Raw genomic sequence first — 15,363 nt, forward strand, 5'->3', positions numbered from 1 at the left:
AGCTAAGCTAATTTAAACTGGCAATATTAACAGAAAGGGCTTTTATTGAAAAGAACGCAAAACAGAGATAAGTGTGTGTATATTTAGTTGCTTCAAGCCATCGATATATGGATATTTGTGTGCGTACGTGCGTACTTCATAACCCGTACCTAAAAATAGTGCATATTCGCTACGCTGAAACCCCATTGGTAATGATAAATATAGACAAGGAGGGGAAATAACGGGAGGGAATTATTTACGCAAAAGTATTATTAATGAATCTCTGCTGAGGCAAATATTCAACCTTTTTCCAAGCAGTTTGACATTGTTTGTTTTCTGTCATCATAAAGGCTTCATTGGTGCCTTAGACATTGCATCAATGCATTGAATACCAAGTTATTCAATAAGTTATAATAAGTCATTAATTTATTTGGGTTCACGTGCAGATAGAGTTTATTTCACTTATTTAGTTACCAAGAGCACAAGAATGAATCATTAAACAATTATCGTTAAATGATTCTACAATATTTCAGGGCGACCAAACTGGTAGAATGGTTATTTCAAAATTTTCGTAGCATTACAAAATAATATCCGCAGTTATAAACAAGCGACTTCAATTAAACTACAGCGTAGTTTTACGTCAACAATGCGGTCGTGTCTTGAACACAACCTCCTATATTTTTTTAGTGTTTAGCGCATCACAATAATGAAGTTCAAATGGCCAGTCTTATATATATATATATATATATATATATATATATATATATATATATATATATATATATATATATATATATATATATATATATATATATATATATATATATATATTTGAATATTTGAAACCATTTATTTTTATTTTCTCAGCTCATTTTTATTATTATATTAGCTTTTTAATTTTTTTTTTTTATTTTTTGCTGTGCAGTTCGAGCTGAGATAGTTGTGTCCACTACCTGGGGACTCTTTCGAGGATAGCGGTGGTCATAAAAAAATTCTTCCGTTCACATACTTTGGTAGTCCTAGGCATCATCGTCAAAAAGAACAGATTAGAACAGATTTTTTCCACTTGTGAAATTTCTTATATTTGAACAAAGCAACATTAAGGTACCTGACGACTTTTACACCGCAGTATCGCTTGGTGCTGCTGTTAATGAAAGATTTATAATGCAATAATTGACCACTTTCATAACGACGAAATTTGTTTCCAGGGTTCTACGATGGGAATGCACAAGACCTGGAGAATTAATTCCGTATCATAAAGGTAAAATTACTCGATAAGGAATTCAGAAAACGAGTATGTGCAGGATTGGTGGACAAAAATTGGATGTCTAAAATGAATTGATGGTTGGCTCGCATTTCGGCACTTCGATGTCTTGTTTGTAACGTTCTAACTATGCCTCAATCCTCGGCAACTGTCGAGCGATTTTTTTCTGAATATAATCAGAACAAAAAAGACGGGTGGGTAATGTCAGGGACATAACCGGAGTGACGTAGGACTATACAAAGGGGACAGCTTTTGTTAAATATATATTTTAAATATATTGTTTTATTTTCTTCTCCTACCTGAAAAATGGATTAGTTTACTGTTTACTCTTTATGAATATGTTGATGGTTCTGAAAAGAACCTTTGGTGTTGTGTTTTTGTTATCACTCGATATTCCCATCTTGTTCGGTTAAACCTTCCTGTTTAGCTATTGCGTTTGCCACTCGCCACAGCTTTCACAGTTGGAAAATTTCTTCCCATCCAGCTTGTGACATGTTGTTCAGTAAATTACATTTGATGCGACGTGCCGGAGAAACACTTTGCCACTCACTGAAACTAATTGTTGCCTTGATGAGCGCCGAACCGAAGCTGCTCTGTTCTTGATGCGGGTTTTCTGATTGTCGTGAGCAGCTTTGCAAGCCAACTCGAGCACTCCGACGGCCGAAACTCTATAATCGCTGTTAGGTATACTGGTGCTCAGGCACCAATCCGTTCGACTTAGTTACCCTTGCGGAGCAATCAGTGAATGCGACCAACAGGAAACTGGAGACCTGCACGGTTCGAGTGAGACTTTGCCTTTCCCTTAACTCATCCTCCTTTGTTACGTCCACGATGCCGATGCCGTACAACCACACGGGTTTAAGGTTTGAAAGAAAATAAGATATTTTTTTGGGGTCCGCGTGTTTTATACTCTAGCGGTACACACTCACAGGATAGAGACAAATCGGCAGACTCAGCCAGAGGGGCGAGTCCAACGAGACGAACGAATGAGCGTTAAAAGGGAGCGATGGCAAAAAAATACATTCATTACGATTTAAGAGACGAATGAACTCTCAGAGTTTAAAGTCTCTCTAATTCAATACCTTCCTTCCTTCCTTCATTATGATTTGTTCGCTCGTTGGATTCACATGCAGGCTAAAAAGGGTCCTTTTCAGGATCACAAAATTATCTTCAATCTAAATAGTTTATTGTTTTGTTATCACTCGATATCCCCATCTTGTTCGGCTAAACCTTTCTGTTTAGCGATTGCATTTGCCACTCGCCACAGCTTTCACAGTTGGAAAAATTCTTCCCATCCAGCTTGTGACATATTTTACAATAAATTACATTCAATGGCACGTCGCATTACCACCACTCAGTATCGGATTGGAGGTAATTTTAACCTGTAATTGAACATTTGCGATGACAGTGGTACAGTGTCGACTTTCAATGTGGGGTCATAATTTGGACCCCGAACTCTATGTTTACAAAAATGTCCAACTAAATATGTCGCATTACAGGTCCGTCCAATTAACTAAATGTCGAGATAAGTGTAAATTACTGTACTTTCAATCTAGAAGCAATTTAAGAATTGGTGAAAATCAATAAGCTCAGAACAACTGCCAAATTCACATACTCATCATATCCTGGCAAACAAATTATGAAAAAATCAATTTGTGTATTATTATTATTTTGGATATTGTTTTAGAAAGCATTGAACTGTATTTCCTATACTCTTTTTTGGATGGTTTAATGGCCCTGAAAAGCGCCTTGTTTTATGGAATGGTTCCAATTTAGAAAACTTAATACTCGTGGTTTTGAAAAAAACCATTTCGAACGCCCTCGATGCCGCCTTGTTCTGGATTTGCCATTGAAGCAGTTTGTATAAAGAACAAACTTTTTTCTTCTGCTACCTGCTGCCGTTTTGCGATTGCGTTTGCGTCTGCCTGTTGTTGTGTTGATGTCCACCGAACCAAAGCGCGAGCAGTTTGCCAGCCAACTCGATCACTTCGGCAGCCGGCAGCTCTATAACGGCGGCTAGGTGGACTGGTGCACTGGTACTAACGCGCTCGGCCTGGCTACCCTTGCGGGGAACTCCAGATCAACACGGTTCGAGCGGGATTTTGCCTTTCCCTTCACTTTTCCTCCTTTACCATGTCCAGCCATGGCTGCTTGGGTTGGCTTGTTGATGTGTTGTGATGCGAACCGATGTGGTGTACGGTTTGAATGAGAATGATCGTTACGGCAGCGGAGCGGGGATTTTTAAGCTGACTGGCTGGCTCGAGAATTACGCATGTGTGAGACTGCGACCAATGTTTCGTTAATTGTTTTCTTTTTCCTTTCCAATCGTTGTTCATTCTATTACGCTGCTGCTCTGGTTGCCCGTTTTGGTCGGTACGATTTGAGGAGCACAAAATGGACCAATCAAAAATGGGCACATAGTGCATTTTGACAATGCTTGATATTTCACAATTATTCAATTATTTATCTCAAGAAAAATGAAATGTTATTCGTTATGATAGATGCGTAGATATATTTCCTATCAATTGATGCAAAAACCTTTGCGATCTATTGAGAAATGCTCGAGTTATAAGCGTTCCAAATCTTGCATTTTTTCCTACTTGTTCAGTGCCTAGATTTCCATTTCACCCCCCAAATCTTCCGCTTAGACGTAGTCCTACGTCAAAATAGCTTCGAGATCGGCTTGGCAACGATACGATGAACGCTATTTTGAGATCAAAAGCGCTTAATATCATTAGGGCGAAATTCCGCCTGTTGATAACGATTAAATAAATAAATAAATAAATAAATAAAAGATTTGATCAAACATCGTGGCGGCAGCTCGAAAATTTGATGTATGAGCATAATAAAACACACAAATGACTTGCAAATGTAACTGAAGTAAATAAATGAGTATTTTTTTATACTAATAAATTAGTTTTTCCTCTACAACGAATATTTGCGATGGTACCGTCATCCGGGGGCAAATTGATCTCCGGGGTGAAAATTGATCAATCGTATTACTGAAAACAAACATAAACTTTTAGAGGTATTATGCAATTTAATTTTGAACATTTTTAATCTGACTTGTTCGATAATCATCTGAAGGTTCTTTTTGTCAATGGCTCTCAACGAATCACTTAAATTGCATGAAAATTAACATTTTTCTGAATTGCATTTTCGTTTCAATTTTAACTGTGGTAAAAAACATATTTTCAACACACCAAAGCTATATTCATAGACGCTAAATAAATTAATTCACTTCTAACCGATACTTGATGAGTTGAATAAGCAATCGAATACTTGTAATTACTATTCAAACAGGTAATTAAAAAACTTTTTCACAAAAAAGCACCAAGAATGACCAGAACCAAATCCCATCATGCGACATATCGATCGTCTTGGTTTGTCAAAACTAACTCATTGGTGACTATTTCAAGGGTTTTTGGCCACAATTGGATAACCCGAATGGTCTCTGGATGACCTGCAGATCAGTGTTCAAATCGAATTATGGAAGGCATGACCACACCTTTAGGTGGATTAAATCAGGTTTTAGTATCCTCAAAATAATTGATTTTCTATACGTTTTTGTGCATATGATACTAAAAACTCATATAAAACATAGATTGATCAATTTCACCCCGAAGCTACATTTTGAAATTTTCTGCTAAAAAATTTCCAAATAAACGCTTGAGGATTTTTTTTTTTTTGAACAAAACTTTTCATAACGTTTTGTGATTTTAGCACCAGTACCGATTTTAAAAATAATTGGGTATAAATCTAACATTTAAAAATCGGAAATATTCACATTTTTTCTGAAATGGTTTACCCTGGTTTACGGTACAGATTTTTTAGAAAAAAATACAGATGGGAAAGATTTTGAACCCCTCTGGTACAAATAAAAATGTGGCAACTGATTGCCACCAACATTTTACGCTAGCCCTTTTACGGGCAGTGGTTTTGCGTATTGAAAAAAAAAAGTTTTGGGTATTTTAGCATGTAATTTTTTTTTGTTAATATTTTGTAAATAAAAATATTGTAAATATGTTGTATTATAGTTTGCGTTGATCACGTGCCTAGTTCTCACGGCCCGTTAAAGAGTTAAGGGAGATTCTGTAACGATTTGAAGTCGAAGAAATATGGGGAAATCTTTAGGGTGTCGGTTTTACCTTGATTCTCCTATGTGAAAGAACAAGCCTATTTTTTTAAATTTTTCCTCAGGGTTTGTATTTTTATTCACTAGAATAACAAATTGCATTATTCTTCCTTGTTTCTCTTCCAATGCTATACTTATGCAAGGTTGTGACAAGGTATTGAAATATGTTTGGTAATGCATGCAGCGTTGATATTTTTTTGCTCCAATGTTATATGTCAACTTACAGCACCGGCGGTAGGTCTTCTTCGTTAGCATTGAGGAGGATTCAAACTTTGCAGTTCATTCGCCTCTATAACGGTAGATACTATTGTGATTCTAGCTTGATCCTATCAAAATTCTGTATATTTTGACGTAGGACTACGTCTTTCATTTCTATACCGGGGTGTAAAACCAAAGTTTCGAGAACGAAAGCGTTACGCCGGAGACCGAGATTTTGAGCGTTAATAGCTCTTAAACAACTGAACGAAATGGTATGATAAACACTTCATTTGAAAGATAAAATGTCTACGCGTCATATACTTGTTACTTTTTCATCCAAAAACTTGTTTCAATAGTCTTAAAATTGCTTTCAAAACAGGCTATTGAAATCACCAATCGGTATATAAGCGAGCGCCGCTCGTAAACCCACTCAGTTATGATTGAACAGCGATTGGAGCATGTTGACGCTGTTGTTGTGAAGCTAATTTCGTTTATCATGAAAGCGCTGATGAACGGTGTCACCAAGAGCCTGTTTGTGCACCTAAGGCCAAAAGGGAATCCGTCAGGAGGAGAGTGATGCCACGGTTCCGTTTGAAACATCGGAGCAGCCGCCACACACACACACACACATACACGCGCGGAATTCTCGTTGCTATCATCGTTGCTGAAAAATAATCTGCCAGTTCCCCTGGGAATTGAAAAATACATTCATGCGAAATAGTTTTTTTTAATGTTTTCTATCCATATAACACTGCAACCAAATACATTTGGTTTTGTTATTTTTCAATCAATCGCAATTAACAGGAAAGCTTCTGAATATTTTTTTCCCCATCAGTGGAAATTTTCGTATCCAATATTGGATGCATAACATGAAAAACGGAAAATGTTTCACATCGCGAAAATCAAGTCATTTTCGAGCGATTATTTGCTTTCTACTCATATAATGCTGCAACCAAACACATTTCGTTTTGGATTTTTTCAATCAAGTGCGATCAACGTAAGATCACGTCTTTCGGTAATTTATTAGAGGTGCAATGAGTCTTTAGGAATTCCCGCTCTACGCGCACTGGCAAACAATGTTTACTCAACAATTTCTCAAACTAGAAATGGGTGTTGTGAGAAAGGATTAGCGAACGCGAAAACGACAAACGGGAGAAAGATTGTGGAGGTTGAAGGAAATTGGCAGAAAACTTCTTCATTCTATCATTCAAATAATGTGATTCATACCACATCGTTTTGCCAGAAAGAGATTATTAATGCTCAAAGGAGGAATCGAGTCCTCCGAGGAAATTACCCAACGCAAATTAGAGTCGACTATCGATTGCGGCATTCGTACACAAATAATTTTATAATGCAGTTTCACCAAAGTGATTTCTTCGGATATATTCACTACATCATGTCATGTATTTCATATTCTTCATAAGGAAATCCATATCCATGGCACCTATCGGTAACGAATTATTATCGAAACCACGATTTTCGCTAAATGCTCCTTTCAGTTCGGCCTGTAAAAAACTTTTCTGTACTCTAATCCATCAAATTTGGAGCCCTGAAAAGGGCCGTTGATTATATGCTAAGCTAATATAGCACGCTCTCCTCGGATACGATGGGCCAGCTGGATGTCCTTGGGCATGATGTGACGCGTTTTGCATGGATAGCACACAAATTGGTATCTTCTAATAAGCCTCCTGCAGCGTCATAACCGCGGAACTTTGGAAGCGCAAGTCGGTTTTGAAGTCCTGAGCAATTCCACGAACCAAATGCTGCAAAGGTAGCTTGCGGATCAGCAATTCGGTCGACTTCTGATAGCGACGAATTTCATGCGAAGTTCCCGGTCGATAGCGATGTGGCTTCTCCACCTATCCTGCTACTGGTGCGCTTATACGAGCTGACTTCGTGTGCCTTGGAATGTGAGATGGGGAAGCTCATACTTACGTCTATGCATTATGCTGTACACTACAGACTTTTTTTCTCCGTACTGATTAAGAAGCCGACCGAACTATCGGTCGACAAGTCAGTCTGCAGTCGGCGGGGGCTCTTAATTTCGTTTTTGCAGGCCGAACCGAAAAAATTTCAGTCGAGTTAACTCTTTTTTACAGTAATGCTTTTGAATCCGGACACTTTGCATTACATTCAATATCATACCACAGCCATAACATTTTTTTCATGTTGAATTTATGCGAATAATAGCTACTAATATAGTTACTGATAGTTTCATGATAGTTACTAATCAATCGCATTAATTCAACATGCAGAAAATGTTGTGGCTGCGGTATGGTATTAAATGTAACGCAAAGTGTCCGGATTCAAATACATTACTGTATACTTACTTCGATGTTATTCGTTTCTCTCTCAGGGTAAGCAACGAATATAATAAGGGTGGGGTTTAGATTCTATACTTTTATGGTTTATAAAATGACGCTTCCTTTGCTTTCGTTCATTTCTTACTCTACTCTCGCACCGTGACGACTCGTTTGTTTGGGACCAAGCAGACAGCTCGTTAGTCTTTCGGTGTTAAGGCACACGAAAGCAGCTCGGATAAGCGCACCAGCCGCAGGGATAGGTGAGGAAGCCACATCGCTATCGACCGGGAACTTTGCGTGAAATTCATCGCTATCGGAAGTCGACCGAATTGCTGATCCGCAAGCTACCTTTGCAGCATTTGGTTCGTGAAATTGCTCAGGACTTCAAAACCGACTTGCGCTCCCAAAGTTCCGCGGTTATGACGCTGCAGGAGGCTTATTCGAAGATACAAATTTGTGTGCTATCCATGCAAAACGCGTCACATCATGCCCAAGGACATACAGCTGGCCCGTCGAATCCAAGGAGAGGGTGCTATATTAGCTTAGCATATAATCAACGGCCCTTTTCAGGGCTCCAAATTTGATGGATTAGAGTTCAGAAAAGTTTTTTGCAGGCTAAACTGAAACGAGAATTTTCGTTTGGATGCCATACAGCATCGAGAAAATTCCGGAAAGATCTAATCGTTGCTGAAAAACAATCTGCCAGTTCCCTAGGAATTGAAAAATACATTCATGCGAAAGAGTTTATTTTAATGTTTTCTAACCATATAACACAGCGACCAAATACATTTGATTTCGTAATTTTTCAATCAAGTGTAATTAGCTGGAAAGCTTTGGAAGATTATTCTTTCCCATCAGTAGGATATTTTCGTATCTAATATTGTATGCGCGCGCAACGGAAAATGTTTCGTATCGCGAAAATTATATAATTTTCAATCGATTATTGCTCAGTCGCCGAAATTTTCATACTCAGAGAGTTCATTCTCCTCTAGTTTGCCTTCCAAATTGCCATCGTAAACCACACCTTCTCTCGATTCAATCACGCACGAGAAGCATACTGAAATGATATTCTGGTGGTGAAACCGATTCATTTTTCGTGAGGCGTCGTGCACAAATTACGTAACGCGATAAGGGGGGAGGGGGTAGATGTTGCGTTACTTTCTGTTTATTAGAGATAGGAAATTGCGTTACGAAAGGGGGGGGGGTTCAAAATTCGGATTTTTAGCGTTACGTAATTGTGCACGACGCCTGAGGACATCGACAAGACAACATCGTTACTGAACGAGCTGAACGGCGAGGGATCGAGGGATTCATTACCTGGCCTGACCTGACCTGAAATGCAATCAGTTTGTTTTAACTGTGAGGGAGCGCAGAAAAGCCGTGATACTCTCATGACCAAGAGAGTATCAGCATCGAAATACGGTTCCTCGGGAAGACATAGAAGCAGCCGCCACACACACACACACATACACGCGCGCAACTCTTTTCGTTTGCTGGTTATCGAGAGGAAACCTGGAAAGAAATGATCGTTGCTGAAAAATAATCTGCCAGTTCCCCTTGGAATGTTAATGTTTTCTATCCATATAATACTGCGACCACATACATTTGGTTTTGTGATTTGTCAATCAAGTGCAGTTAGCAGGAAAGCTTCTGAAGATTATTCTCAGAACAAGGTTTTTTGTATCCAATATTGGATGCATAAAACCTTGAGTCTCCAACGTAACACTCTCGTTTTTGAAGTCACCCAAATATGTATTTATTCATTCATTCAGGATGGATTTAGATTCAACTTCAAACAAATGATCTCTAAATCAACGATAGTCCTACGTCACCATTGCGGTTATACCATAAATATAACCCACTTCCTGTTTTTTTATTTTTTTATTCACATTGCGTGATTTATAGAAATGGTACCCTCCTGCTCCTCATTACTCTCAAAAGTATGGAAAGGTTCATTGTTTGAACAAGCGAAAGAGATTTTCGACCTAATACCCCGGACCGTTGATATTTTTGCTGCTTGCAGATTGGATAATTGGAAAATCCTACTTACGTACTAGTTTTAGGTTTCATTTCACTTAATCAACAGCTTATCGTAAAACTAATGGATTTCGAATGTGAAATACATCCTACTCCTTTCTTTTTTTTCACTAGCTGCATACTCTAGGGTGTTCCCTTATAATAATAACTCTCGCATTTAAAACGCTACAAGTGTGGTGTTTTAACAACTTCAAAACAAACGCCGCTGTTTTGTGTTCCGGAGCCGCATAAGGCATGATGAGAGTTGCTAGTCTCTTTAAAATCACATTTTAAAATTATTGCTCCGCAATCTACTGTTATTGTTTGTTTTACTTCGACAATTGACGTTTCCGGTTATTGCAATCTTTTGTGTGATAAGTATAGAATCTAGTCTTGTGAAAAGCATGTTGGAGTTATTGGCGAGCAATTTTGTTCGTGCTTTGGGAAGTACATTTCTCTGAAGTTGAAAATCCAAGTTATTGCGTATTATATTTCAGTTATGGAGTATGTCTTCGGTTAGTTACGGTGTCTAAACTATAATACTATGTAGAAGTGTTTGCCGCGAAAAAAAATCGTGAAATACTCAAGTACTGGTTTCAACTTACGTTTCTACCAACACATGTGTGAACAAATTATCCAGTCTGTACCCGACCTCTTTATAAACTAGCGAGTTCAACCCATCGGAATGGTACCTCAGATGACCATTCCTTAAAAACGCAACCCGATCTTTGTTCGGTTTCTCCTTGCGATGCTTGAGCATAGTGTATCGGCTGTATTGGGGACTAAACCGGCATATATCGATCTTTTTGTTCTTCAAGCGAGCGAAGAAATCATCATCTTCGCCGCCCCAGCCGCTGAACATATTGGACATGCCGTTAATTTTCATAAATTGGTTAGACTGGATAGCAGTCGCCCCACCGAAAAGTCCTCTGTAGGGCAAATTATACCGGAACACATCCAAGCTTGAACACATATGTCGGGGTCGTTGCGAGCAAGCATACAGATTGCCTAGATTTTGCGGCATGAGATCCACATCGTGCAACACCAAGCACGGATAGTCCAATTTCATCGCAATGAGCGCGCCAATATTGAAAAGCTTTGCCCGGTTGAAGGGTTTAGGATCATACTGTTCGATTATAAAAACCCGATAGTGGATCCTCTGTCGGCGGAGATAGTTGTGCATGTACATCAGGAACTGGCCAAGCTGTTGCTCGCGCTGTCGATATGGGATTATAATTGCCGTGCTGAAGCTAGGAAGACAGTCTTCCGGATACCATTCGCCGCCTAATTTAACATTATTATTAATAATCTCCTCGGTGAAAGGCCTCCGATAAAGGTACACATTTTCCTCAATCACATCACTGTAATCACACCGAATGCCGTTTCGCATTAGACTGACATTCTTGGTTGTTTTCCGTACCAGCTGGTCATATATCTCCTCTCCATCAATATATTCATACCGGCTCGCGAAACGATCCGGCCATAACAAAAACACCAACAGCAAACCGTAGCCAACAACAGCATACACCTGTCGCGATGAAATGCGGAACTTTATCATACCTCTCGGTCACGCGCACCACCGCCTCTCTCGTCAAGCTGGTTATCGCTGCAGCTGCTGCCGCTATTTGTTCCAAAATCTGCAGAGGACACGAACTATGACACAATTCATCTTTCTATTACACAATAGAAGTTACCTGAAAGGACGGAAGATTGAGTCACCGACGACTGCAACTTGCGACAATTCCGGCGACTAGCAGATACAGTGGCACACTCCGGAAACAGACGACCGCATAGAATTTATCGATTCGAGAGAAATTGAAGTGGAAATTAAAACTTAGATGAAATATTATCTGTTAATGCACAGGAGGACTTATACTGGTGGTTTTGTGAAAACCCATTTTTTCTTTCGACTTCCGATTGATCTATCGTGAATTATTGGAAAACTGCCACCGGATTGTGCTAGTTTGATTTCCTCCTCTGTCACTGCTGCTGCTTTGGATGGGATACCGCACGTATAGCTCTAGCATGCGGCAATCATAACAACACGAACACACTTGCATGTTGTATGTATACAAACACGAGAAGAGTAATTCAAGTATTGTACTGGTTCAAAACATTCTATGGTATTTTTGAGGATCACATAGGATCAAATCACACATATTCAGACAATAATCCAACATTTATTTAGCAATTATGTATCATATTTCAAACATTCCCAAAATAGCATAATACTAAAGACAAAATTCGCGCCAAGAGAAACGTAATTGCGGAAAATAGACAATACATCTACCTGTGGAGTGTGGTACATTCTTATCTAAAAACCTCAATTCAAAAGGTTATCTCGGAAACACTTAAGTGCGATTCACATACAACATACACGTCACGTTCACGTCCCGTCACGTCACGATACGTCAATGATTCTACCATGCAATTCTCATGAAAACATTCACATACACCAGCAACGTAACGACCCGTCAGCATACGTTCAACGAAAACGACCGGCAGGATTTGTAGAAAAGAAAAATTGACGGAGAGGGACGGTTCGTTGGGTTTTTGTCTGGGCTTTGTGTCTCGGCTTTTGTTTCGATTTTGGTTGTATTTTTTATGCCAACATATCTCTTAGTTCCAAATTTCGGAGTCAAAATCATTCGCGAATAGCTGAAAAAAAAGTCTATTTATTAGTAATGTTGAATAAGGGTCAGGACTACGGGGTTCTAGCATTTAAATAATAAAATTCAATGACTTTCATTGAAATCCCAAGAGTTGTTTGTTTCATCGACATATCATATTCAATTGAGGAACTGCTGATGGTGAAGTGAGCACGGTCTGAAGTAAACGATGGAAGACAAATATCTGATAAAATATAATGGTGATAAATTCTCATAAATCAAGAATGTATATTAGATAAAGAATTTTTTCAAAGTTTTCAATCACAAGTGTGTCCGTAACTCCGCATTTCACCAGTATTCTGAGAGAAAATTCTCAGAAGCGGTTTGGTAGAGGTGTTACTCCTGCTAGAACCTCGAGACTCATGTTATGGGTTGAGTGCATAGAGCCGAGAGCTGTACGCAGACAATGATATTGGATTCGTTCCACTTTTAGACTTTAGCTGCTGAGAGAAAGCAGAAAGAGCCATACTCCAGAATGGATTTGTATTTGTGTTTGTTTTTTTCTTTTTTTTGACGTAGAACTACGTCTTTCATTAAGGGTGCCAAATCAGAAAACAGGTCACGTTTTTATGAAATAAAGTTAACGTTAATAACTATTTTTGCCGCGAACGGATTTTGGCGATTTACATACTAAACGAATCGGAAATTCCGTAAGATTATTCAAATATGCTATACATTAGAATCCCCTGGTTTGTAAATGTTTAAAATTCATGAAAACTTTAAGTGTTTCCATTTTCCCATATATTTGTTCTGTTCATGTGTGTGTTTTTCTGAACAGAGCTGTCAATAACGAGCAACTTATCGACGACCAACGGAGGGCAAATCGTAGGATTTAAGTCTCCGTGAATAAAGGAAAAGTAGAAGAATGAAGGGGAATACTTGCCTAGAGTATAAACAGTGGATCTCGCTGAGGCAAACTTTCATTCGGCATCGGACTGTTGAGCAATCCAGTTCACTTTGCTTTCGCTGCGCTTCGATCTAAGATTGGACCTCACCAGTGGTAATCCAACTTGGATATCGTCGTTTGGGTTTTTCTGTTTGTTTTTCGCGTTATTCGTATCGTGTGTTTTTCTTTCCGCGTCATAAATTGGACGCTTCGCGTAGTGTGTGATGAGCAAGAAGAAGAGGAAGGCAGGCTCGAGCCCTGCAATTGCCAAGGGCCAAAAACATTTCGAGACAAGCGTCATCTAATGATGCACGCGATGTTGGTGTAGTGAAAAGCGCTCGCACTGAACCGAGCCTTCGCGAATGTGACACCGCATGGAACAACAGCGAAGTAGACGATTTCGGCACGTCGGTCGAAAATGTAAACGCCGTTACCCAGGCAGCAACCAATAACAAGCTCCCCCCGCTGGTGGTGAAGGCGGTCACTCTTAACAAACTCATCAGCGAATTCGCATCGATGGTGTACAATCCCAGCAGTCGTCGCGCCACAAGTCCCTCACGCTTTTATTCGCCAGTCAACGCCTATTGCACTCTGTCGCTATAACGTCCATTCGCCAGTCGGGCTTACTATCAACTCCCCGAACTGCCCGTTCCTCGTGCAACACATCCATCGTCACGCTCGTTACTTATGTGCGTGTATATGTGTGTAATTATAGCCTCGTTGCTCTAGTACCAAGAAACTCTCCACTTACACGGATGACATTATTTAGGCAATTCACCGTACTATCTAGCCGTTACTGAGTTTGCTTCATCACAACTCTACAGATGGGTGTTACAGCAGAGTACAAGCTGTGTGGCATAATTCAGTCTTTTTCCAAGCAGTTAACATTGATTGTTTTCCGTAATCATAAGGGCTTCGTTGGTGCCTTTTTAGAATGCATTAATGCATTAAACTGACGTTATGGTGAAGCAGGCGTTAAGGCTATGCGCCAAAAAATTATTTGGGGAATACCAAGTATCTTGAATGTTTTACTGGAATGATATAAGTTATTTAGGTTCGCGTGCCAGTCGCAAAACTGCCTTCAACTAGTATTGCATTTGTGCTAATATTGATTAATGACGCATTGCTACTGTTTTCGAGGTTGTTATTAACAAAAAGAGTTTATTTCGCTTGTTCAGTCACCAAGAAAATAAATGTCGTTCTAGAATTGTGTATGTGATAAAGTTTCGCTTGCCAGTAGCAAAACTTCCTCCACTCAGGGTGACAGCTGCGCTTCTCTCGAGCATGAGAAAGTAATGCAACTTTTTTTGAGGCCAGTAATATTAACAGAAGCGTTTCTACTGAGAATAGCGCAAAATGATGAGAAGTCTTTAAATTACTAGTAGTTTCAAACCACCAATGTATGGCTCTGTATGCATGCTATGGCGAACGCTTGTTTGGCGCTTGGTTTACGTTTACGTGAACGATGCCTAGAGGTGCGATTCCTTTGAGACAATACTAAATGTTTTCATGCGGTGCCAAAGACATATTGATGTAGTTATATGTGGAAGAATGGTGCTGGTGCAACATGTATATAATCGACTGTAGCCGGAATAGCGTTCGAGGTAAATTTGTAATGCATTGACATGAAATAAATTGCGACATACGATCAGCTAGTGTATTGTTTTGCGAGGGCAAGAATGAATCATCAATCAATTATCGTCAACTGATTCTACAATGAAAAAACCATTTCAGAGAATATTCTACTAAGCAATTGTTTCTAAAATATCACAGCATTAAAGAATAATATCCAAAGGTATAAATAAACGACTTATATAAAATAACAGCGTAGTTCTACGTCAACAATGCGGTCGTATCTTGGACACAACCTCCTATAATTTTTTTTGTATTTGTGTTATAAAGCGTTATGAGAT

General features: G+C 39.1%; 1 protein-coding gene across 1 annotated transcript; it reads right to left on the reverse strand.

Annotated features, from left to right (window-relative positions):
* Window positions 1-9,610: 9,610 nt before the first annotated feature.
* Window positions 9,611-12,046, reverse strand: LOC129775926 (beta-1,4-galactosyltransferase 2). The gene is made up of 2 exons (XM_055781193.1): window positions 11,590-12,046; window positions 9,611-11,532 (listed from the first exon to the last, which is right to left on the reverse strand). The coding sequence occupies exon 2, from the start codon at window positions 11,451-11,453 to the stop codon at window positions 10,497-10,499; it is 957 nt and encodes a 318-aa protein (XP_055637168.1). The 5' UTR covers window positions 11,454-11,532; window positions 11,590-12,046; the 3' UTR covers window positions 9,611-10,496.
* Between the last annotated feature and the right edge of the window lie 3,317 nt (window positions 12,047-15,363).

Source organism: Toxorhynchites rutilus, chromosome 3 (assembly GCF_029784135.1).
Source record: "Toxorhynchites rutilus septentrionalis strain SRP chromosome 3, ASM2978413v1, whole genome shotgun sequence".
Classification (NCBI taxonomy): domain Eukaryota; kingdom Metazoa; phylum Arthropoda; class Insecta; order Diptera; family Culicidae; genus Toxorhynchites; species Toxorhynchites rutilus.